Source organism: Telmatherina bonti (assembly GCF_933228915.1).
Source record: "Telmatherina bonti genome assembly, chromosome: 2".
Taxonomy (NCBI): Eukaryota; Metazoa; Chordata; class Actinopteri; order Atheriniformes; family Telmatherinidae; genus Telmatherina; species Telmatherina bonti.
In genome coordinates this window covers 6,111,312-6,137,262 of record NC_136620.1, presented here as the reverse complement: position 1 = coordinate 6,137,262, position 25,951 = coordinate 6,111,312, and the positions used below count along the sequence as shown (strand labels likewise).

Below are 25,951 nucleotides of genomic sequence, written 5' to 3'. Positions count from 1 at the left end.
GTCCATTACGATATGCAAACTGGAATGGGTCCTGAAAGGTGTTTACTTGCTTGTTGAGGTGAGCCAGTAAGAGTCTCTCCAGGACTTTCATGATGTGAGATGTCAGGGCAACTGGTCTGTAGTCACTTGGTTCAGCTGGTTGGGTTTTTTTAGGCACTGGAACAAGGCAGGAGGTTTTCCACAGCACTGGGACTCTATTTTGTCTCAGACTGGTGTTGAAAAGGTGCTGGAGAATCAGACATAGTTGTTCTGAGCAGGTCTTGAGAACTCTGGGACTGACACCATCTGGACCTGCAGTCTTGTTCTGGTTCAGTTTCTCAAGTTGCTTCTTAACCTGATTGCAGGAGACAAACAAGGTGGAGGTCTCAGGATGTCCTGATGTGGAGGGAGATGAAGCTGTGTTCTGGTCCATGACTGAGCTGCAGGGTGACAGATTGGAGGCGTGACAGGAAAGCAGTGGGCTTATGGAGGGTGTGTGGTCTGTTGGGCTGGAGGTAGGGGGTGAACTGAACCTGTTGAAGAATATGTTCAGCTCATTAGCTCTGTCCAGACCTCCATCAGGCTGGTCCCCCTTTAACTTGAAGCCGGTGATCTTCTTCATTCCAGACCACACATCCCTCAGGTTATTCTGCTGGAGCTGACTTTCTAACTTCTTCCTGTAGTCCTCCTTGCACTTCTTAGTTTGTGTTTTAAGTTGTTTTTGTGTTGCCCTCAATAACTCCCTGTCTCCATCCCTGAAGGCTTTCTTTTTGATGTTCAGCAGCTTTTTCAGGTCACTGGTGATCCAGGGTTTGTTATTGGGGAAGCACCTCACTGTTCTTGTTGGGACGATGCTGTCCACACAGAAGTTTATGTAATCTGTCACACACTCAGTCATGGCGTTGATGTCGTCTCCATGAGGTTCACAGAGGACGTTCCAGTCTGTAGCCTCAAAGCCTCCTCTAAGAGCATCTTCAGCTTCAGCAGACCAGATTTTGATAGTCTTTGTGATGACTGGTTGCTGCTGAACGATGGGCTTGTAGGTGGAGGTGAGAAGAACCAGATTATGGTCAGATCTTCCTAAAGGAGGCAGGGCAGAACAACTGGATCCATTATTCATATTTGCATAAAATAAGTCCAACATCTTATTTTCTCTGGTGGAGCAGCTGACAAACTGCTGGAATGTTGGTAGAGTTGCAGAGAGGGAGACGTTGTTGAAGTCTCCGGAGATCGCCATGAATGAGTTTGGATGCTGTGTTTGTAGCCGAGCAACGACGGAGCTGATGACGTCACAGGCTGTGTCTGGTGCGGTACCAGGTATTATATAAACCGCTACCAGAATAACACAGGTAAACTCTCTGGGTAAATAATATGGATGGAAGCTCACAGCTAACAGTTCCATGTCCCTTGTGCATATATTCTCCTTGACAGTAACATGTCCAGGATGACACCAACGCTGGTTAACCAGCACTGCAATTCCACCATCCTTTAGCTTTCCGCTGTGTTGTCTACTGCGGTCTGCACGGACCGTTTTAAAGCCCAGTAAGTCTTTAAAGAGCCAAAAATATACATAAAAATCTCCCTTGCAGCACATCTTCTGAACAGACATGAAATTCTCAGAAAAAATACCTAATTTGAGGTAATATCTGTGTGAGAAGAGTTTGTACTTTAAAAAAATCAAGATAGCAAGTCGGAGGTACTACAATTTGCTGCCATCAGACATTGCAATCTAGAAAGGAAAGACCAGTCAGAATGGAAATAATTAAGATAATTATAAAATAAAAGAATAAAATGGAAAAACCAGTCAGAAAACCAGCTGAGTGAGAAAACCAGTCAGAAAACCAGCCAGAGTCAGAAAACCGGTCCAAGTCCTGTGACCCATCATCACCAGTCTAAAACATTACTGGACAACCAGCAAGAAATTCCACAGCTTATCAATTAGAGAACATGTTGAAAATAAATCAATATCAATAAAAGTGTTTCTGTATTTTTAGTTGACAGAAAATCACTTCCTGTTTCTATGAATTACCAACGTCTTGTTTACATTTTCCAAACAGCTCATCTTCCGGAACATCCGTCTTTGACACAAACAACCTAGATTAGCAGGGGGCGGAGCTTAAGATGCTGACAGATGTAAGAAAAGCACAAAGCTTTTCTGCTGGGAGGAAAAAAACTTTATATTTCCCATTGGAAAGAAAACACTCAATTTAATGAATTTCCCATTTAAACTACGGCTCAATGGAAAAGTCCAGAGCTGCTCCTTTCCATTTATTATTTCAGGGAACAGGTCGAAGAAAGGAAAGAGGTAACGAAAAGGAAACAGGTAAGACAAAAGGAAACAGGAAAGGAAACAGGGAACAGAAGAGAAATCATCAAACATAGTAAACAAAGCAGAACAGTTCCAACCCTAGAAGCCACCCAGTTCCATTTCCAGGAATAGTTCTAATGACTTTCCAAAACCAATCTTCAAAGATTTTTTTTTTTTTAACTTTTATTTCAGATGATTTTACAGTCCATCAATAAGGTTGGTGGTTCTGGTGAGGATCCATCCCTCCATCAGACCTTTATTTGACATTACGTAGAAAAAATGTTTAAAAACAGCTGGTTTATGTTTTAAAAATGAAAAGCTTGTCAATCACTGAGAAGCTGAGTTGATGTTTCATTAAATTTCACCAGGTTTGCACTTCCACAGGTTACGTCTACTAATTATTTAGTCTGGAAAAGGTTGAGTTCTTCTTCAGTGGTAATAAACTTTAAAAGTTAGGAAATAAATTAAATTAAAGGTTAACCAACAGATTTTTCTGCATGACATTATAAGTCTACTAATCTACAATCTCAGAATATCATCAGTGCCTGAGCTTGTGTTGTCCAGTGACCGTTCAGGTAAAAATGTGTCGGTGATGTGTCTCACCTCTGTCTGGAGACATGGCCATCCTTTTGCTGACGGGGGAACTGGGCCTGTCCTTGTCTGAAGGAAGGTATCTCTTCCTGTTGCCTCTGTCACCCTGCTGCTGACAAACAACACATTCAGTTAAGACAGAAACCTCAAGCCGACACTTCAAGTCTGCACGAGCCGTTTGCAGCAACCTTGTTGAGGAGGGTGAGTTTGATGTCTTTGTGAGAACTCGAGCCTCCATAGCTTCCAGGGGGACCCATGTTGCCAGGTGGAGGGTGTACTGGATGGCCTCCCCTGTTACCAGGTCCTGATCGAGGCATGGAATTACCTCCTCTGGGAGGAGCACCAGATTGGTCCATTTTCCTGCGATCGTCTCTGAAAGGTTCGTCTTTCTTTGATGGTCTATCTGTGAGGGGAAAAAAACAGAAATCCATTCAGAAAAATTCAGTTGCATCATTTTAAACTTTCTCTCACTTATCTTAAGCTTTTTATTATTTTCAGAGGTGGGACTCGATTTCATTATCTAATTAATTACAAGCTTTGTAATAAGTTGAAGCTGGGGTAGGTAATGATGGGGAGCTAGCAGGTTGTGGCGCCCTGCCTTGGCTCCTCCTCCTCTAAGATGGGAGGAAGAATCTTTGGCTATCAGCTCCTCTCTTACGGACCCAGATCCCAGTCTGGTTCTGGGAGGCAGACTACCTCTACCTTTAAGGTCAAGCTAAAGACCTTCCTTTTTAATAAATCCTATAGTTAGAGGTAGTCTAGCTGTCCATTAGTTATGCTGGTATGAGAACGTCCCACGATGCACTGAACACTTCCTTTATTCATTCCCTCCATGTGTAAACATATGACAGTATCAGCATCAGTAACACTAAAAGGCCCAGAGATACGAGAATTTTCATCAGCCGGCAGTCCCCCCACAAATCACTACTCCCTCTTCTCATGTAAATGCACTATTTAGCGCTTTCATGAGGAACCATTCCACCCCCTTCAGTGCAAAGTTTTAGCTCATGCCTCTGTATTTAGAGTTTTACCTGAGAGCACTGAAAAAACTCATGTTCATGATGAAACATAATGAAGGAAACATTTATAACGAAACATTTGTGTCGCCAGTTCTGCAGTATAGGAGTGATTTCACGTGGCAGAGGAGCACATCAGCTGATGTAACTGTACATATCAAGAACTGTCTAAGAAAATAAAAAATAGCTATTTATATAGGCTACATATTAATATATATGCTTCCCTATTTCAAAGGCTAAAACTAGAAGCGCAGCGTTGCTTCTGCACCAGCAGCATGGCTATAGTGGAAAAAAAAACAAACCCGACAAAGCGTGAAACGTTTGTGGAGTTGTTACATGCTTGTGTCTAGACTCCACAGCACTGTGACATCGGACCAAACAGTCGCACGCAGCAGCAATGTAAATTCTGAATTGAGTGTAGCTGTGTGATGTGTGTTGACACTGTCTGTGTCATCAGATCTCTACATCGGTGTATGACGTCAACGAAAAAATCAGATCCGCTGCAGCACCAGGAAGGTCAGTCACCAACATGAAACGTGTCGGGGTCTTTTTTTTCTAACCAACCCTCTTGCCCCTCAAATTCACACATCCGCTGAACTGATGAATGGATGGATAGATGGATGGCTGAATAGATGGATGGCTGAATAGATGGATAGATGGATGGCTGAATAGATGGATGGAAAGATGGATAGAAGGATGAATTGATGGAGGGAAAGCTAGATAGATGGATGGATGGATGGAAATATAGATGATGAATAGATGGATGAATGGATAGATGGATGATAGAAGGATGGATTGATGGATGGATGAATGGATAGTGATGGATAGATGATTATAGAAGGATGGATTGATGGATGGATGAATGGATAATGATGGATAGATGATAGATGAATGGATAGATGGATGGATTGATGGATAGTGATGGATAGATGGTTGGATTGATCAATGGATGAATGGATAGTGATGGATAGATGGTTGGATTGATCAATGGATGAATGGATAGTGATGGATAAATGATAGATGAATGGATAATGATGGATAGATGAATGGATAGATGGATGGATTGATGGATAGTGATGGATAGATGGTTGGATTGATCAATGGATGAATGGATAGTGATGGATAGATGATAGATGAATGGATAGATGATAGATGGATGGATTGATGGATAGTGATGGATAGATGGTTGGATTGATCAATGGATGAATGGATAGTGATGGATAGATGATAGATTGATGGAAAGATAGATGGATAGAGTGATGATAGATTGATGGATGGAAATATAGATGAATGGATAAATAGATGGACAGATGGATGGAAAGATAGATGATGGATAGATGGATGAATGCATGGTGATGGATAGATGATGGATGGATGGAAAGATAGATGGATGGATGGATAGTGATGGACAGATGGATAGATGGATGGACAGAGATAAATGAATACATGATAGATTGATGGATAGATAGATGAATGAATGATAGAGATGGACAGATGGATAGATGGATGAATGGATAGTGATAGACAGATGAGTAGATGGACAGATGAGTAGATGGACAGATGAGTAGATGGACAAATAGATGGATAGATGGGTATATGAATGGACAGATAAATGGATGAATGGATAGATGGATATATGGATGGACAGATAGATGGATGAATGGATAGATGGATATATGGATGGACAAATAAATGGATAGATGGATATATGGATGGACAGATAGATGAATGAATAGATGATTGATGGATAGATAGATGAATGACTGGATAGAGAGATGGACAGATGGATGGATGAATGGATAGATGGATATATGGATGGATAGATAGATGGATAGATGAATGGATAGATGGATGAATGGATAGATGGATATATGGATGGACAGATAGATGGATGACAGATAGATAGATGGATATATGGATGCACAGATAGATGGATGGATGAATGGATAGATGAATATATGGATGAATGGATAGATGGATGACTGGATAGAGATGGACAGATGGATGGATGAATGGATAGATGGATATATGGATGGACAGATAGATAGATGGATGAATGGATAGATGGATATATGGATGCACAGATAGATGGATGGATGAATGGATAGATGAATATATGGATGAATGGATAGATGGATGGCCAACGCAGTGCCAGGTGAGCAAGCTCTATAACAGAAACCATAGCACTAAGCTTTGTGTGCATTGCAGAAAGTTTGCCTATTGTAAATGTAGGAAGGACTCACCTTGGGTTTGTGGAAACTGCTAAACAGGACAATTGTGGGCTAACATAGTTTGCTGTTCATACTGTAGCCTACATGTATGAGCACACACAATGCAGACAATGTGTATTTTATGTAACATCTCAGGCTTCATATTTTCTGCTTTTTTCAGTGTGAAATAAATGTTATTCCTTTACTCAAGTCATACTGTTTGTCATTTTGTAAGTTGAAATGACTGAAATGCAGTGGACTTTGCCACTAAGTTGTTGGTCCTTTCACATTGTGTGCTGTGCACTGAAGTCTTACTGACCAAGTTACCAACTCTGGAAAAATGGGCAATGCTCTGCCTTCCCTAGTAAGAAAAGCATGGTAAAGACCTTTTTTATGGGGAGAAACTAAATCCAGTTTGACATCTGGTTGTTCTACAGGATGACAATACTGTCATCCTATCATACTGTTTAAATACAGCATGACAATAGTGACAGTTAACAAGGTGAGAGTGAATACACAAACTTGTAGAGGGGAGGGGGACTTGCAGGAAAACCTGACATTCTTGGGCCTTGCAGTGTTAACACAATTCTCATTTTTCTGGGAGTCTTCCTGGATAAAAGCTGCAGTGCATGCTGGTCTTTCTTTCCTGTTTTCTCCACCCAACCAGTCGAGGCAGATGGCTGCCCTCCCTGAGCCGTGTTCTGCTGGAGGGTTTTCTTTCCTGTTAAAAGGGAGTTGCTTCCTTCCCACTGTCGCCTCATGCAGCTCAGGATGGGGGATTGGATCCAAGTCAAGATTCGATGTATTCAGTTGGTTTCTAGTCGCTAGGCTATTCAATATGAATTTGCTTAAATTGGTGTGTATGTAAAGTGCCCCGAGATGATGTCGTTGTGAAGAGGTGCTATTTAAATAAAGCTAAACTGAACTGAAAAAACAACCCAAGAGATGCAAACTAATGTTTCCAACTGAACTCCTTAAGTATCATCAGGGAGATTTTTAAGCGTTATTCGTGCTGAGAGCTTTTTTTTTTCACCTATTAAAGGCAGAGTATGTAAGATTTCAAAGCGATTCTTTCCACCACCAGGTGGCAAAGACCAGGTCGTGCTACCGCCACAAACGACCACAGATTGGCAGTAATGAGCAAAACTCACCCCTCACCCCTCCTCCTTGCCAGCTCCAATGAGGGCAGGAATCGCTTGTGAGCTGTAGCTGAGAGCCGCTCTGCAATAAATGGGCTTATACTCCCCCCTACTGGTGGAAAAAAGTACTTTTTATTTTTACTGGTCAGAAAACATTCAAGAAGGGTCTTTGTCATTACGCAAGCGTGTAATTTAATAAAGCATCAAATATGGACAGACTGGAACCTACATGTTTTACATGTTTAAAAAGCTATCTAATTATGATTGCAGTTCTTTTTTCAGTTAATTTATTTTGAAAATATTGAAAATCTTACATACTCCACCTTTAAGTCAGGGGTCGTCGTCTTGATTTTGCCTGGGGCCTAAATTTTCTTTACCAACTGAATAGTGGGACCTCTTCACAGGTTTTCTTAAAAAAACGTCTTCTATTTCACTGTATTTATATATTTCATCATCATCAGCCAGTCAGTCATTTTCTCAGCTGCTTAGTCCAATTAAGGGTCGCGGGGAGGCTGGAGTCATATTTCAACATATTATATTATTATATCATTTGATATTTAAATGTAAAACATGTTATTTGTACACCATGTTGTTATATATTTAACATTGTGTGGGCTCTGGTATTCTTCATTGTCCAGCAGTAAATGAAAAAGTAGGTCAGCAGAAGTGGGAACTGAACCTTACACCTGGCTGCGTGTAAATAGCAGGTGCTTTTCCAGGTGAACTAAACGCCTACATGGGCGTTCAGCCCCAACAAAACCAGTAACTTTTTCATCTGTCCTGGTATTTTTGTTCCTAATGTGCAACATTCCTTTGATGGTTTAGTAACCGTGCGGCTCTGGTCTGTTGCCTCCAGTGTCTGAAAACTCCAGCAGTAGCAGCTGTTAAACTTCACGCATCTAAACTGAGCCTGGGTGGCTGAGTGGAGGAAAAGATGCAGATAGCTTCAGGGTTAACTCCCTACACTTTACCCAGTAGCAGCTAGCTGCAGATAGCTTCAGGGTTAACTCTCTACACTTTACCCAGTAGCAGCTAGGTGCAACTAGCTTCAGGGTTAACTCTCTACACTTTACCGGGCAGCAGTAGTGATGCAACACAGGACTCTGCTGGAACTAGAAGAACTGTTTGGTGTTTTTATTACTGAAGTTGTTGCTGGTGAAAATGGACCATAACTGACCTCCTGTCTGCCTGGCTAACTGACCCCTGTTCTTGTCCCTTCCTGGTGGGGACCGGTCCCGGGGTGGCCCTCGCTCTTTGCGGGGATGATTTGGAGTGGGAGATCGGGAGCTGGCTGATGACACTGGGCTGGCCAGGTCTGCGTACATGTCGTCAGAGTCGGCGCTGCGCACTGAGCTACTGCTGGACGATGCAGATGATACAGAGGAAACGCTGCTCACACTCAGTGATCTGAAAAGAAACAAACCAGTTGGATGTTTGTAGCAAACAGACCCACAGACCACAGATCAGAAATGCTCATACCTGGATTTCCTGGAGCGTTTTCCATCAGGAGGAAGATGCAAGAGAGCAGGCAGAATTTATCAACAGCAGAAAAAATAATCAGAATGAGTCAGAACGTATACTAGCAGAAGGGTGAACATTAGATAGACAACATCTAGTCCGAGCGGGAGGACTTTTGTTTCCTCGGCACCTTTTAAATTCATGAGTGAAACCTCAGTTTCCACCATGTGAAAGAAGAATTACTGCAGTAAAGTGACGAAGAAAAGTTTATTCAGTTGTCATGACAATATTTTCACCCTGAATTCATCTTTCTCCACAACCTCTCACAAGCAGGTCTTTTTCTGTATGGGTTGCCCTGGAGGTGGTCAACACCTCAAGTAAACACGTGCATGAGTGACTTCAGACTCAGTTTTATGAGGCAATGACGAGGCTGCTGATGTTCATTATCTGATTAGTAGATAATCTGATCAGTAACTAGTAGCTCTGTCCATGTGCAACCCTTTATACCAAACTGAATGTAAAGCTGCAGGGAAAACGGTCTGTCCCGCCTCGTGTTGTTCAGGCTGATTAAACCCAGGGATTTAGGTCAAATAAAACCTGGTTTTTCTATTATAGCTGTATACTACTCTGCACCAGAACAACCTGAATAAAAGTTATTCATTCTGACAATAAACCATGAAGGTAAAAACTAGTTTGTATTCACATAATGTCATATTCGCCTCAGGAGCAGGTGAATATGACCTGCTAACGCTTGACCAGTGAGTGCTGCTTCTTCATTTTAGCTGTTTTTAGTTTATCCAGTTGTTGACATCACTGTGGTTACTTTAGCCCTAACCGAACACATTACTGATCTCTATCCACCGAGACGTCCCAGAAGGACATTTAAAGGAATCTGCAGCTGAACTATTTGTAAAGAATGGAAATATTCAGACACATCTTACTGAACATCATCACTCTTTCTGGTTTGGTTTTGTTCACCAGAGGTTACAGAAGAACTTGCAGACGCTGCAACATGAACAAACATGTCCTCAAAATGCTGCTGTTGTGATGAGCTTAGGGGCGTACCTGGATTTTCTGGATCCGGATCGAGAGCGTGAGAAGGAGTTGGATGAGGACCTCGATCTGGAGCTAGACCCGGTGTAACTACTACCACTTCCACTCCCACTCACAGTTCGCCTGGAAGAGAAGAGACAACGCAGTTTTAGAAAGTCAAATCCCATCAGTTTCCAGACTGGTGGTGGTGGTGGTGTCCAGACATGTCCTCCATGGAGACATTCAGGACAGAGCAGGACCTGATTGGGGGGGGGGGCTCTCAGCGGGATGGAGAAGGCCTGCGTGTGCCTCTACGTTAACTCAGGAGGGTCTGGGGTGTGAGCAGAGTTCACCCAGCTCAAGGTAAACATTTAAATACAGGTCAGGACACTGAAGAACCAGAAACACGCTTCACAGTTTAAAACCAACAAAATAAATGGTGCCTGCAGGGAATTCGGACCCGTCTGACTGGTTTAACTGGGTTTATTATGTCATCATTACACATAAAACTGCAACCAATTTCATTCTAATTTTAGTGGTATTCTGACGCAGCTTCCTGATGTGTTTATGGACCAGACTCACAAACACATTCTTTGATCTGTTTATTGGAAAATTGAGATCATTTGGATGTGTGTGGTTTTCCATCTGCAGCGAGTCAGATGTTTCCAGTGATCTGAGCGCCGCTGTCTAAACAAACTCATTTGAATGCCCACCTTCCCGCCCACACAGGAGGGAACACCAGTCACCACGACTTGATGGCTGGTTCAGTGCAAGCGCATCTGAGCAGGTGTTTACCTTTTTATGGTATTAGCTCTTGAAACTAAAAAGCTGCAACCATGATGGAGGCAGTAAGAGCACGATGTAAAAGATGAGAGAACAGAGCGTGCAGGTGTCCGACCGGTTTTCCAGGATAATTTCCAGGTGGAGCTCATGCTGCCCACACATTCTGTTCTTCCCTTTTCTTTCCATTAACAAAAACAAGCAGTACAAGCCTCATGGAAGGTAGTTTTTCCTCCTACACCTTCACCCACCTGCTTTCTAAGAGCTCTTCCTAACCAACCGCACCGCCATCCAATACTCCAGCTTTATCCCACACAAACATGCAAATGTAGAGGTGTCTGATGTCCGACCCCGGCCAGCGGTCCTGGGACAGTCGGAAGCTGCAGATTCCCATCTTATCTTAGCAGCTTTGGGCTGACATGTTTGACAGAAGTGCATATGGTGTTCATGATTCTGTAGAACTGAGCTGATCTCCAAGGTCAATGCAAGCTGAATGCAAACAAAGTTTTTTGTGCTTTCAGAGCCATATTTATGCACACTAGAACTGAGGAAGCCTTTAACCTTTGGCAGACATACGGAAACACGTCGTATGTTTTACCTGATAGTATCTGTACCTGCCTGCAAGACCTGTCCTCCTCCTCTTTATGTCTCCCCATCAGAACCTCATCACCTCTGCTTCTCAGAAGTTTTCATGTAATCTCAGAACTACTAGGCCCAAAATGGAGGCCTGTTTTTAGCTTTATTTTTTATCCACGCTTTTATCCAACTTACATATGACTTACATATGAGAGAACACACACACTTATACACCAATTGGCACATCGGGGGGGGGGGGGGGGCAACTTGGGGTTCAGCGTCTTGCCCCAGGACACTTCAGCACAGTCAGGGGAAGCCTGGATCTCCTCAATGCTCCTCCTCCTGAGCTACTTACACACTTCATTTGTTTTCCCAGCACATCCCTCAGTTATGCAGCCCACCAGCAATCCTCCCATTAGGCCCTCCAGCGTTGTGTGCACACTTATCAGGACATCGGTTGTCAGATGTTCTGTTTTCAGTCAACGTCTATCGCTGCGAGTGGTGGGGGCTGCAACGCCGCCCTATGGCTGCGAGTGGTGGGGGCTGCAACGCCGCCCTATGGCTGCGAGTGGTGGGGGCTGCAACATCGCCCTATGGCTGAATCAACAGATGAAACAGCAGCAACGATCCTCCTGTGAGGAAGAGGATTTTCAGGACCGGCTGTATGCAGATGATGTGGTCGGAACGCGCCTCCACTGGGAATAACAGAACTGATCTCTCTGGATAAGTTCATAACATCCTTGTGACAAAGCCAACATGTACTCCGTGGACCCTTCACGTGCGCGTCCCTGCTTTTACTGGAAAGTTGCTCAAATGGGTCGGATGCTGCTGATGGGGTCTGGGTTGGGGAAACATGCGAAGCCCCCTGGTGTCTGGGGGCTTCCCTCCTCCCGGGGGGGTTTGGGCTGGTCTGGGCAAGCCATTGTGGCAGCGGGTCAGGCCTGGTGTTTGGTGGGAACTCTGAGGACCAGGGTGTCTCCTGAGTGGGACACACTGGACTGGCCCTGTCCGCCCCAGTGTTGGGCCGACTGTTGTTTGAGGGGCTGGTGCCCGGTGGGGCTTCCAGCCCGGGGCCTTGCGTCCTCTGGTGGTGGGGGTGCTCTGGCTTTGGGTTTTCACTGCTCCCTCCTGGGCCAACATGTGGCCACCCTTGCGGTGGACCTGTTCATGGTGCTTGGAGGGGGCACCCCCCCTAATGTTTAGTACACACACACGCAGAAGTACACAGATGTTGCAGCTGTTGTTGCAGCTCACGAACTTTACAGATTATCTTACACGTGTGCTCCTGAACATGTCACGTGTGGCTTAGTGTAAAACATGTTTAGTGAGGCTCCTGAGGGTGTTTTGCAGCTGCTGTCACTTGTTTGCTGCTTTTTGTGTTCTTTCCTGCTCCTTTTCTCAGTTTCTCTCTTTTTCTGACTCGTCTTTCCACCATTTCTTTCTTTCCTGTCCGGTCTGGCCCGGTCCGATCCGGCAGGTAGAGGCAGTGAAGGGAAAAACAAATCTAACAAAACAGATTTAAAAAGGAAAATAAATGTGCCTTGAAGCTGCGTATAGATGGGTTACTACACAGTATTTGTTATTGTTTGATCAGTTGTGACCCTGAATGAGTTTGATGCGCCTGATGATATCCAAGATAAAAATGTGGGAAGCAGGTCAAGGAAAACAATTTTTCCACAAGGTGTTTTCCTGGACAGGTTCTTCTGCTCATCAGCTTTCCTTTCAAGGTTTATAAAATATCTAGATTTAAACTCCAGAAGGACCACGCGTCTAGTCACAGACTGCATTTTGAGATTTACCAAAAAGGCTTTTGATCGGGAAACTGGTGGAATTCCCTCAGTTTTAGGTTTCAGGTGATAGCGTGGGCACAGCGGACATGTTTATTCTCTGGTCTTACCTCTGGGGAGGGTGCTGCTGCCTCTCTCTCTGCCTCCCCTGCCGAGGGTTGGGGGGCCTCACGGGTTCCCGCGGTTGAGGCGGTCTTCCCGCTACAGCAGCTCCCGCCCCTCCACCTGCACCGCCACCCTCCCTGGGGTTGCTGGGAGGCTTGCCTCCCTCCATAGAAGGTTTGGAGGGCCTAGCCTGAGGTCCGCTGGGCAGAGGTGGACTGGGAGCTTTCTTCATGGGGGGCTTGTCCCTGCGAGGAGGGGGCATGGCACCCGGCTTCAGTGGCACACTTAAGGAGGGAAAAAGCAGCTTTTTCATGCATGTAGACTTGATGCAAAGAGCTAGCATGCTATTAGAGGACATTCACCATTCCTGCTAATGATTAAAAGAGACACATACTGGTGTCAGCCAATCTCAGATATCAATATCAATCTGGGTCCATCCTGCAAGTTTTAGATGTTTCCATGCTCCTACACACCCCACTCAAATGAAAGGAACATAAAAGCTTGTGCAGACATGTTCCAGGCAACCAGTCTGTTTAATCCTGGCGTGTCTGTGCAGGAAACATGAAAACCTGCAGGGTGTCGTCACCTGGATGTAAAAACCTGGACCATCTGAGTGGGTCAAATTTACCCTTTAACTGCAACTGGTGGGAGCTCTGGTTTATTCCGGGCATTTCTGGGTTCCGCTGGACTGGCTGAGGGAGACGTGGAGAACGACCGAGATCTAGGAAGAAGAGGACAAGCAGAAACATGAAGATACCAGTTCTCAGATCAGAACACTTCTACCAGTTCAACCAGTAATGAGGAGGCGGAGCGTCACCTGGAGCGGCTGCCGCTGAATGAGCTGTGCTGGGAAGAGTGGCTGGAGTAGGAGCTGAATGAAGAAGAGCGTGAACGGGACGACCCAGAGCCAGTGTAGGATGAAGAGCGAGATGAAGACCTGCAACGCAAACGCAACACGTTAAGCTTCACACCAACATAACACACATCAACCATCAGTCACGGGATCAGTACACATGAAACCATGAGCGTAAACTGGATCTGTATTTTAAGCTAGCTCAAGCTAACGTGGTAAAAGATGCTAGCAGATACTAATATGCTAATTGAAGCTAACCTGCTAGGAAGTCCTGGGTTCAGGAATCTAACACATGAGCAGAATAAAATACTATAAAGTCTAACATGCTACCAGGGCCCCTCCAGCATCAAACAACTGGTTGAACTTGGTGGCTCCAACGTTTGTTTGTAGACCTTGTTATGCACAACTGAAGGCATCACATTTCCACGTTCTGCAGATGGAAGATGCAGCACTCCAGGTTGGGATGGTTATCATTTATAAATCATTTAATTGTAATGAAATAAATAGTTTTTGTGACTCATTTAATCAGCACCTTGTCTGAAGAAAGTGTGTGAACATAAAGAACAAATAAAAAACAAACAGCATCATCCCCACTAACAATAGACAGATCCTTTTAGATTTTTAGCCACCGTGAAGAGACCACCGCCAATCGTCGTCAGCTGATCAGATCAGCGGGGAAACCCACAGCGATGTAACAAACATGGAAACCCGACATGGAGGACTCATACCTGGAGGAGTTGGACAGAGAGACAGAGGAGCCTGATGGTCGGTGTCGCCGCCTGCCTCGTGGTGGGGAACCCAGTCCGGGGCGTCTCCTGGGAGATTTGGACCGGCGCCATGGGTCCTTCCACTCATCCGGTCGCCTCATGACTGGAAGCATTTCTTTCTTTGAGGGAGGCTCCATCGGCCTGCTGATGAGGCAGAGGTGGAACTTATCAGTAATTATTTACCACAAACAGGGCCATCTAAAGTAGAACAATGAACTGTGCAAAGCTAGAGAGCGGCTTCTATCTCAGATGATTGACAATAACGTCAACAATTTTTGTATCTTTTCCTTTCTACTGAGAAAATAATGAGCTGAAATATTGACACAATCAAACAAAAAAACTAGTCTATATCGTGAACCTAGAAATAACTCGTATATACACGTCACAAATTCATGTGTTTGATTTAAAATTCCTACAAGAAAGTTTGGCCTTATAAATAGTGGTGCCATTTGGCAAATAATAAAGAAAAGGACTAACCCTAAACCAATTATATCTTCAATGAAAAACTATGAACATGTCTTTGACTGCAGACCTGTCTCTAACCAGCTATAGACCTGTCTCTAACCAGCTATAGACCTGTCTAACCAGCTATAGACCTGTCTAACCAGCTATAGACCTGACTAACCAGCTATAGACCTGTCTCACCAGCTATAGACCTGTCTCTAACCAGCTATAGACCTGTCTCTCACCAGCTATAGACCTGACTAACCAGCTATAGACCTGTCTCTAACCAGCTATAGACCTGACTAACCAGCTATAGACCTGTCTCTAACCAGCTATAGACCTGACTAACCAGCTATAGACCTGACTAACCAGCTATAGACCTGTCTCTAACCAGCTATAAACCTGTCTCTAACCAGCTATAAACCTGTCTCTAACCAGCTATAGACCTGACTAACCAGCTATAGACCTGACTAACCAGCTATAGACCTGTCTCTAACCAGCTATAGACCTGACTAACCAGCTATAGACCTGTCTCTAACCAGCGATAGACCTGTCTCTAACCAGCGATAGACCTGACTAACCAGCTATAGACCTGTCTCTAACCAGCTATAGACCTGTCTCTAACCAGCTATAGACCTGTCTCTAACCAGCTATAGACCTGACTAACCAGCTATAGACCTGTCTCTAACCAGCTATAGACCTGTCTCTAACCAGCTATAGACCTGACTAACCAGCTATAGACCTGTCTCTAACCAGCTATAGACCTGACTAACCAGCTATAGACCTGACTAACCAGCTATAGGCCTGTCTCTAACCAGCTATAGACCTGACTAACCAGCTATAGACCTGACTAACCAGCTATAGACCTGTCTCTAACCAGCTATAGACCTGACTAACCAGCCATAGACCTGACTAACCAGCTATAGACCTGACTAACCAGCTATAGACCTGACTAACCAGCCATAGACCTGACTAACCAGCTATAGACCTGACTAACCAGCCATAGACCTGACTAACCAGCTATAGACCTGACTAACCAGCCATAGACCTGACTAACCAGCTATAGACCTGACTAACCAGCTATAGACCTGACTAACCAGCCATAGACCTGACTAACCAGCTATAGACCTGACTAACCAGCTATAGACCTGACTAACCAGCCATAGACCTGACTAACCAGCCATAGACCTGACTAACCAGCCATAGACCTGACTAACCAGCTATAGACCTGACTAACCAGCCATAGACCTGACTAACCAGCTATAGACCTGACTAACCAGCCATAGACCTGACTAACCAGCTATAGACCTGACTAACCAGCCATAGACCTGACTAACCAGCCATAGACCTGACTAACCAGCTATAGACCTGACTAACCAGCCATAGACCTGACTAACCAGCTATAGACCTGACTAACCAGCCATAGACCTGACTAACCAGCTATAGACCTGACTAACCAGCCATAGACCTGACTAACCAGCCATAGACCTGACTAACCAGCTATAGACCTGACTAACCAGCCATAGACCTGACTAACCAGCTATAGACCTGACTAACCAGCCATAGACCTGACTAACCAGCCATAGACCTGACTAACCAGCTATAGACCTGACTAACCAGCCATAGACCTGACTAACCAGCCATAGACCTGACTAACCAGCTATAGACCTGACTAACCAGCCATAGACCTGACTAACCAGCTATAGACCTGACTAACCAGCCATAGACCTGACTAACCAGCCATAGACCTGACTAACCAGCCATAGACCTGACTAACCAGCTATAGACCTGACTAACCAGCCATAGACCTGACTAACCAGCTATAGACCTGACTAACCAGCCATAGACCTGACTAACCAGCTATAGACCTGACTAACCAGCCATAGACCTGTCTTTAATCTCTTTAAAATCCAAAATCACTGATAAAGTTGTGCTCGATGACTTTAAATTTCACACTTTCGACCTGATCACAGCAGTGAAACATCATTTATTCAGTAATATTCAGCATCCCAGTTTCCCCAGTCGGCCTGCAGGAGGCCTCGGTGTCAGATGTGGAATCGTGCACACACAACTCGATCCAAGTGTCCTATAAATCATTTCCAGGTCTGTTTCTTGAGTGCAGCGTGTCTTCTGGAGCCCTTTTGTGTCGTTTTTGTTTGGCTTTTTATGTTAAAGCGTAAAAAGCAGACGCCGCAACACTGACTACCACGTGACTGTGTGCAGCAGGGATATGATGATATGCTTTTGTCCCAATGCGGTTCTGATTTTTTTGGGTGCCGAATTCGATTTAAATTGTGATTAATCACAATTCTTCGATACTGCTGATTTTTGTAGATTAAAAACATAAAAAATGTAGAAAACTTTTTTTTTTGCTCATCATTTTTCTTGATTTCAATGAGGAAAAAATAACACAGTAGCCAGACCATCATTCTGCTGCTATAATGCCCAGGAATTTCAAACGTGAGGCATAAATTCAGCCTTCTTTTGACTCTGGTTGAGTGAATCTTGGTCATAGTGAGATGAAACTAGTATGTGTGGAATCTGTGGGATGTGTGCTTTCAGTAAACGTGTTGTTTTCTCATTTCCATGACGCTGGGTGGACACGAGGGTCCATTATGTTTGTTTACGTATTTCTGCAGACTTTTTTATTCGGTGTTTTCATTGTTTATTGTCCAATCTGAGTTTGGAGGTTATGGTAATGAGTTTCATGAGCTTTTAGCCAATAACTCTTTTCCCTCCGCTTGTCTCAACTTAACTCGCCTCAACTCATCTCAGCTTGGTCCTGTTTCTTTTACATTACAGTTTAGTACCAGGTCTAAAAGGGGCGGGTTTGCGTTAAATCGCTGTGACGTCAGTGTTGTGCACGACAAGCTCCATGACAACACAGGACCTCGAGCCAATCTGCTACTTGGTCTGCGGCTCGCCGGTCACTGACTATAAATCGTACCCATTTGTTTACCACTTCCGGTCTGGTCTGTTTGATCCACTCCGACCATGGTGGTCGTTGACCTGCCGAAAGTCACTTTGAGCTTTTCCAGCTTTTCTCGACGCTGCTGGAAACTCTGTTGCTAGTCGTAGACGTTGAGTCGGAAAGCTCTTGATAGATGTTTTCATTTCCTGTCGCTCCATCCAGTTCCCTCTGTATCCTTTCCTCAGGAACCAAGCAAAGAAATGTCTCCACCTCAGTGTTGGACCACGGGACAGACTTTTGTTGCGACATTGCTCGTCACGTAATGTAAACAACTGAGTTGGAATTGCTCTTCCAGTGATGTCACTCCCTGACCTCTGATTGGCTGTGCCCCTGACCATGCAGTCTGGCGATGTCACACACAACCCGACTCAGCTCGCTTAGAACCTGGGCTGAGGTGTTACAACATAAGTACTGATAAACAGCCGAGTACAAAAGCCGAGTGGAAAACCCAACAAACCGAGCCGAGGCGAGTTAAGTTGAGACGAGTTGATACTGGTGGAAAAGGGCCATGACAGTCTGGATTTTCTGTGGATTCCACACATTTTTATTTATTTATTTTTTTATTACCCACACAAAGTTACACTTGTGAAAACGGGATGTTTACTTCTGCAGCCCCCGTTAGCGGGGGCTTGGGGTGGAAGAGGTTAGGTTTGGTAAAGATTTGTGATGGCATCAGTGTTCGGTAATTTTTTAAATTTAGTCATAAAACTAATAAATTCTTTCAGCAGAAGCCCCCCACAAGGCCTGGAGGGTGGGGGGGCTTCTGTTTTAGTCCAAGTTAAAACAAACGCCTGGAACAGACGTGTAAATTTTCACTTGATTATGAAGTTATGTGTATCTTAAGATCTATGTGAAAATTACCAAAATTTTTTCTTTTGTCCATAACTTGACAACAACATGAAACAAAATAATATTTATAGATCAATGGTTGAATCCAATATTCAACATCTCTGTACATTTTGGAAAAGTTCCTAATCTAGTTGGCACTATAATGTTAAGAAGTTTATACTGCGAAAAAAGCTGGACAGATATGCATCAAATTGCATTCACATTCTTCAAGTCATCCTGAGACAATTTCTAGAATAGAGCAAAGACTGGAGAAAGTGGGCGTGGTTCATGAGCAAGTGAGTTTGGCTTTGTCTGCAAAATTAGAAAAATTCCTAAAAATGTCCATTTTGTCCCACAAAGCTAAATCTGGAGGACATATTCCTTGAATGATGCAAAACATTTGCGTTGCTGCAACTTGCAGTCTAGTGAGGTGTCACTCCTTTTTCAAATGTATGCAAATGAGCTCAACGTGTATCTCTTTGACAAATTCCTCATTACAAGTTTGGCGACAAATTTTCCAGTCATTCTTGATCATTCCTGTAAATTTATGAAGTTTGGTCAAGATTCATAAAAACCATGTACAGGAATGTTTTTTTTTTTTTTTAATTCAGTCATAAAACCTAAAAAATTAAATGATTTCTATTTCAGCAAATATCATTATGAGATGAAAAATTTCCATAACTTAACACATCCACAATCATCTGTAAATATTTTCACAAATTTTCCACAAACTTTGTATTTTTAATGAATATTTTAACGAAAGAATTCAAAGAAACACGAACTAATCTTTAATTTCTCTACTGTTGCATGGAGGCAGCCCAAAATACTTGCCAGCACGCCATACGCTGTCCTGGACATCCCAGATTTTCTGAAGCAACTGTTTAGGAGTAATGGTTATTTTTAAACTGCACACACACCCAGTCTTGTATACATTCTGGAGAGCTGCCTTTATTGTGAACGTCACTGGATTTTTGAGAAAGGTATTCTTAAGACCTGTGTGTAGATCTGCAGATTGTTGGAGAATGTGGGCATGGCTTGTGGCTCATTTAGACTGAAGTGAGAAATAACTCAAAAATATCATCTTTGACTTTAGAATCTGGCTAAAAGGTGATGACCAATGTCTGCACCGACGGTTACGCAGGGCGACGGCCAGGAAAGGCAGGGAACAGGCGCTGCTTCGGGGGTTTGGACCCCATCATCGCTGTTGCAGTTCTAGCTTAATTTTTATTGTGGTTTTGGCTATTTGTTGTTGTTTTTTGTGCTTCTTACCATTACCTGTAATGCTTTTAATGTTTTATATAAAGCACTTTGAAGTTTCTTGTATGTGAAAGGTGCTATAAAAATAAAGTTGCCTTGAGGTCCAGTCGCTGAGCACAGGAATAAAACCAGTTTGACCATCTACTTGGTTTTGGTTGATCTGATGGAAAAGAAAGTAACTGACTAGAAATAATCTGAATCTGCACTGGAGCTGGAAAACCCTGCTTTCTTTTCTGACATTTACCAAAAGTGACCTGCAGTTTTCAGGAGCGAGGAATGGTGGGCTGTCAGACGGAAAAACTGCAAACATGGGTGGGGGGGGGTTAGACGTAAAGCGGGTGGCAGTGGAGAAGGAGGTATAACTGGTTGTGCACTGGTATTAAAGGTCAGCAGTTCCAGTCCTGTTCCCTCACAATACCGAGGGGGGGGGGGGGCACTAGCTGACGTTCTCTAAGGGCGGGTCTGAGCCTGGATAAATGCAGCGGCTCTGTCATCTGGCGTAAAACATGCCAACAAAAAACGTGCAAATAAGGCTTCCATGCCAGAAGCTGTGGAAAACAGAGGAGGAATAAGGGGGGGTGGGGGTGTAGATACCTGACTTTGCAGCTGGGATAAATAAAGGTGATGATTATTATTAATAATCCCACACTGTTGAAACATTTCCCTGCAGCACAGACAGGATTTTCCCTGCTGTGATGTCAGTGTTTGCCTCTGTGCACGTCATAAATAATCTGCTGGAGGAAATGAATGGTAACGGATATTCCCACTCAGTGACTTGTCCTGACTAACGCCTCTCAGACTCTGCTTCCGGCTGAGCACGGCAATGAAGTAAATAACTTGTATCTGGGTGTATCATTACAAAACAAACCCAAGACTTCCACAAGCACTGACTCCAGATTACATCATCTCATCAAACATCCTACGTGTGGCAGAACTAAAAACATCCTCTCATAAATGATCCACAGCAATATCACCAGAGCAAACAACTCGTAGCTAAAAATAGACCCATAGCACAGAGGTTTCTAGTTTCTTATCAACTAATGGGTTTTTCTTTGAGGAAAGTCAAAGGCAGTCTAGCACATTACCCAGTGAGATGTTGGCAAACACCTTCTTCCCAGCAGGACTTCTGGGAAGAACAAACCTGTTTGGTGACATGCTCAGATGACACGCTGACCTCAGATGCTTGATTTCATTATTACGACGGGGTAGGAAACAAAAGCTGAGGTTTATGTAACCATTAGATGATTTTTTTTTATTATTCAGGAACATATTCAGAGCTACATAACAATGAGATGGGAGGCAACTGGCTCAGCTTCAAACACAGGAGGCCTGAGGCCAGCATCGCGATAAGCCCGTATTTCCTTTATCTGGCTCCTGGGAAACATTCATGGTGGCTCACGCCAACGGATGCCAGTCGGCTGATGCACCATCCGCCTTCCATCACAATGGAAAATAGGTTTAAAAATCCCACAATTTTATATTTTGGTCATGTCCCAAATATCGAGCTGTTTTGGGATGATATTTTTACAGCCGTCAACATGGTCTTCAAACAATCTTTGGACAAGGAACCCCGCTTGGCAATCTTGGGCCTAATCCCGATGGCTTCAACGGAAAGGTAAAAAAATACCTTTTGAGGATATTATTGACTGCTGCACTCAAATGTATAACCATCAAGTGGTTGAAACTGGAGCCACCCACTTATTCCATGTGGATTGAGAAAGTCAGAGAAATATATGTGATGGAAGGCGTTACCTTTTCACTAAGAATACAAAGGGAGTTGTTCATTAAAAAGGTGGGGTCCTACAACAGCCCTGCTGTGTCAAAAATAAGTCTGATGTGCATATACGTGTATGTGTATATACATACATACACTACTCACAAAAAGCTTTTGGGTGAAATTTCACAACAAGCCTAAAATGCATTCAAACCTGTACAGGTGAACTTAATGTGATCTTCTCTAAGCTTTTAAATGCACATGTCCAACTGTTAAATGTTTCAATACATTTTGCACAAGTTGCTGTTCTCTAACAAGGAGCTTAACGGCAAAAATCACGGCAGGTGTGTGATCCTTGAATTGACCAATAAATGTCCTGGTTCAATTAGAGCTGGTGTTTAAACAGTTGTCCTCATCATGCTGTTCACATTTTGACATCATGAGACCAAGACGACACCTAACAATGGAACAACAGTCCCTTGCCATTGCGATGCTTCAAACAGGACGTTCTCAGACAGAAGTGGCCACTGAGCTTGGAGTGTCACAGAGTGTCATCAGCAGGTTGCAACAGAGATATGGAGAGACTGGAAGAGTCACAGAAAGGCCTAGAAGTGGACGTCCTTTGGCCACATCCCGTGCTGATGACCGCTACATTGTGAACACTGCCCTGAGAAACCGGATGATGAATGCCACTCAACTCCAGGCACGTTTAAGAGAGGTGAGAGGCACCCAAGTGTCACGTCAGACCATTCGAAACCGTTTCCATCAGCGTGGTCTGCGTGCTAGACGACCTGCACGGGTACCTGACCACACCACCAGGCACAGGCATCATCGTCTTGCATGGACCAGGGAGCATTTACGCTGGACGAGGAACCAGTGGGCCTCAGTGCTGTTCTCTGATGAAAGTTGATTCACACTGAGCAGAAATGATGGCCGGCAACGATGTTGGAGACGTCAGGGAGAGCGCTATGCATCAGCCACTGTTGTCACCAGGCCAGCTTTTGGTGGTGGCGGTGTTACAGTGTGGGCAGGGGTGTCCACTTGGTACAGAACTGCCCTACACTTTGTGAATGGTACAGTGACAAACCCATACTACCTGAATAACATCATTAATCCAGTGATTGTGCCCCTACATGAACAGCACAGGCCTAATTTCATCTTCATGGACGACAATGCTCCTGCTCATCGAGGCCGCATCATCAGGGAACGGCTGTTGGAGACTGGTGTACCTCAAATGGAACGGCCTGCACTCTCTCCAGACCTGAATCCCATTGAAAACCTGTGGGATCAGCTGAGCCGTCGTGTAGAGGCTCGAAACCCTGCACCCCAGAACCTCAATGACCTGAGGGCTGCCCTTCAAGAAGAGTGGGATGCCATGCCTCAGCAGGCAATAAGTTGCCTTGTGAACAGCATGAGACGTCGTTGTCAAGCTGTAATTGATGCTCAAGGGCACATGACCAGATATTGAGACGTTCAAATTTTTTGTTGTGGTGTAACTACCATTGTTGTTACCTTTTGTGTTGAATGAATTTTTTGAGATGAGGAAATCAGTAGTGCATCCTTCTACTTAAATGTCTTACTTTTATGATATTATATCACTGTAGCATGAACATATTGCATTTTCCATAAATTTCACCTGAAAGTCAAATATCCCTAACTTTTTGTGTGTATATATATATATATATATATATATATACACACACACATACACATATATATATATATATGTTTTTCTGTAAGTATATATATATTTTTTTGTGTTACTGATACTATTTTATTCATTATTATGTGTATATATATATATATATTTTGTTTTTATTTTATTTATTCATTTATTTTTCACTATTTGTTTTGTGCTTTATTTCCAAGTCTGCCTCACTTGGCAAATATTTAACTGCAGACATGTGGATGTTGCATATTTGTATTTCTTGAGCATTGCAAAATTCAATAAAAAATAAGTTGGAAAAAAAAAAAAATCCCACAATTTCATGACCAGGTGTGTTCAGGCCGACGTTCACTGTTAAATTAGCCGCCGGTGAACGATAAGTTTAACGATACTGAAGTTAACGAAGTTTTCCACTTCATGGTGTCCAGTCTTCACCTGCTGCTCACACAACAATCTCACCTGAGACGTCTCCATCATGGATGTTCCTGGTACGGATATATCTGACGTTAATCTGCACTCTTTTACCAACACTAGAACTGCAAACAACCACATCATCCCTCCTTGGTCTACAGACTTCAGAACCTTCCCTTACCAGACCCTTTCTCTGAAAAATAAGTTCCAAGTTTGGCTTCAGGACCAGCTGCTGCTACAGGCCGTGACGCACTGGATTACAGTTTGGCGGCTGGTTGACCCTCTCCTCTCCCAACCGGTCCAGGATATGGACTTCTGGTCTAATGGACCCAGGTGATCGAAGACTCAGATATTCCATTTATAAATAACTAGATACATTGCTGATCCCAACGGTTTCTGCCAGCGTTACCTGGGATTGGTGGTAATGGGAATGTCTTTAATGAGAACGGGTTCTGTGCTTCTGGTTCAGTTTAGCTAGAAATGCAGAAGTTCCTGCAGAAGACGTGAAATCTACTCGTCTTTATTGACTTCCAGGACGTAGCGGCTGGCATGTGATGCCATGTAAGACCCCTGACATGGTGAAGATGAGGGGATAAGAGAAAATGAAATAAAGCAGGTTTCTCTTACTTTGGAGGCATATTGAGGGGGGAGCGCGGTTTCATCTTGTCCTCTTCTTTCTTCTCTCGAAGGTCTCGAGGAGGTCGCAGTCTTGGCCTCTCCTTCTCATCGCGCTTCATGCGGTCCCTCTCCCACTCCTCTTTCCGTCTCATCCTTTCCTTCTCACGCTCCCGCTCTCTCTCCCGCTCCCTCTCTCGCTGCCGCCGTTCCCGCTCACGGTGGTCTCTCTCCCGCTCTCGGTCTCGGTGGCGCTCTCGGGGGTCGCGCTCGCGCTCCTGCAGACATCAGAGGAAATGTGGTTAAAGTCACATGTTTACGGTGAGATGGCGGTGCAGCTTGGGGGAAAATTGCAGTCCAGCTTTTTTATGATGTGTTTTATCAGCAATGGTGTCCTCCTTGGTCGTCTCCCAGTCAGTCCACTATGCCTCAGACGACCTGGGCATAGTGGACCAAGATCTTTCTGGGCTCTTTTGTTCCTCTTTGTATTTTCCGTCTCTTTGGTTTGTCATCAGTTTTCCTCCTGCAGCCACGTCCAGGGAGGTTGGCTACAGTCCCATGGACCCGAGATGTCGGAATAATATCTGCAGCTGTAGTCAGAGGAACATCAAGCTGCTTGGAGACGCTCTCATAGCCTTTACCTTCACCATGCTTGTCTATAGATCTCGTTCTGGTCGCCTGAGACAACTCTTTCCTCTGCTTCCTCTGGTCCATGATGAGTGTCCTCTTTGGACTGATCTACGCTGTAAACGTTCATAACCGAAGAAATCTGAGGTATAAATCGGATTTTCTCTGCAAAGGTGAGACACCTCAAAGACAAACTTCTCCAGTGCATCCAGCAGGGTGGCCACTGTGTCAATGATCTACCGGTATTTAAACTGGTTTTCCCTTCCTTTTCCAGGCCTCTCTGTTTATCCATTTCAAGCTCTCTCATATGAAGAATTTTCTTTGCTTTTTAACCTTAAAGTCTTTGATGTCGAACTGTTATCTGTAGTTCAGTACTTTAACTCCTACTCCGTTAGTGTTTTCTGTTGTGCATCTTTAGTGTTTAACATCCTGTATCAGCAAAACATACCTGTTTGGGTTCATTTTTAAGTATAGTTTATAGACCATCTTTAAACTTGTAGAGACGGATGTAAGAGAAGCTTATAAAAGGTTTAAATGTTTTAATTCAGGTGCTGCATTTGGAGTTTTTCTGCATTTTTTGGAATTTGCTGGTCGTCATTGCTCTGTTGGAGTTGCACTTTCACTTTTAAAGATTTATTTATTTTGTTGTGTAACTTTAGTTTAGCTTTATCTACACATTAATCTGAACCAGAGGCCTCTAACAAAAAGGGAATTAAATGCTGATGCACTTTGGAATTTGTTAAGATGTTCCTGCAGCTTCATGTTAAAGTCTTGATTGAAAGATGTAAAAGTTTAGTCTCTGAAACCTGCTGTTGAG

At 43.9% G+C, this 25,951-nt stretch overlaps 1 protein-coding gene across 4 annotated transcripts in view; it reads right to left on the bottom strand.

Moving 5' to 3' along the window:
* zc3h18 (zinc finger CCCH-type containing 18) overlaps nucleotides 1–25,951 on the bottom strand; it is a 48,095-nt gene that overhangs the window by 6,908 nt on the left and 15,236 nt on the right. For 2 of the 4 annotated variants that reach the window (XM_079255403.1, XM_079255404.1), the window contains exons 9-17: nucleotides 24,520–24,785; nucleotides 14,563–14,745; nucleotides 13,799–13,918; nucleotides 13,610–13,702; nucleotides 12,987–13,265; nucleotides 9,767–9,877; nucleotides 8,421–8,650; nucleotides 3,067–3,281; nucleotides 2,891–2,987 (exon numbers count right to left, since the gene is read on the bottom strand). In XM_079255403.1, coding sequence (XP_079111529.1) covers nucleotides 2,891–2,987; nucleotides 3,067–3,281; nucleotides 8,421–8,650; nucleotides 9,767–9,877; nucleotides 12,987–13,265; nucleotides 13,610–13,702; nucleotides 13,799–13,918; nucleotides 14,563–14,745; nucleotides 24,520–24,785 — 1,594 coding nt within the window. The remainder of the gene's footprint in view (nucleotides 1–2,890; nucleotides 2,988–3,066; nucleotides 3,282–8,420; nucleotides 8,651–9,766; nucleotides 9,878–12,986; nucleotides 13,266–13,609; nucleotides 13,703–13,798; nucleotides 13,919–14,562; nucleotides 14,746–24,519; nucleotides 24,786–25,951) is intronic. The other 2 variants (XM_079255405.1, XM_079255406.1) reach the window with 2 other exon arrangements.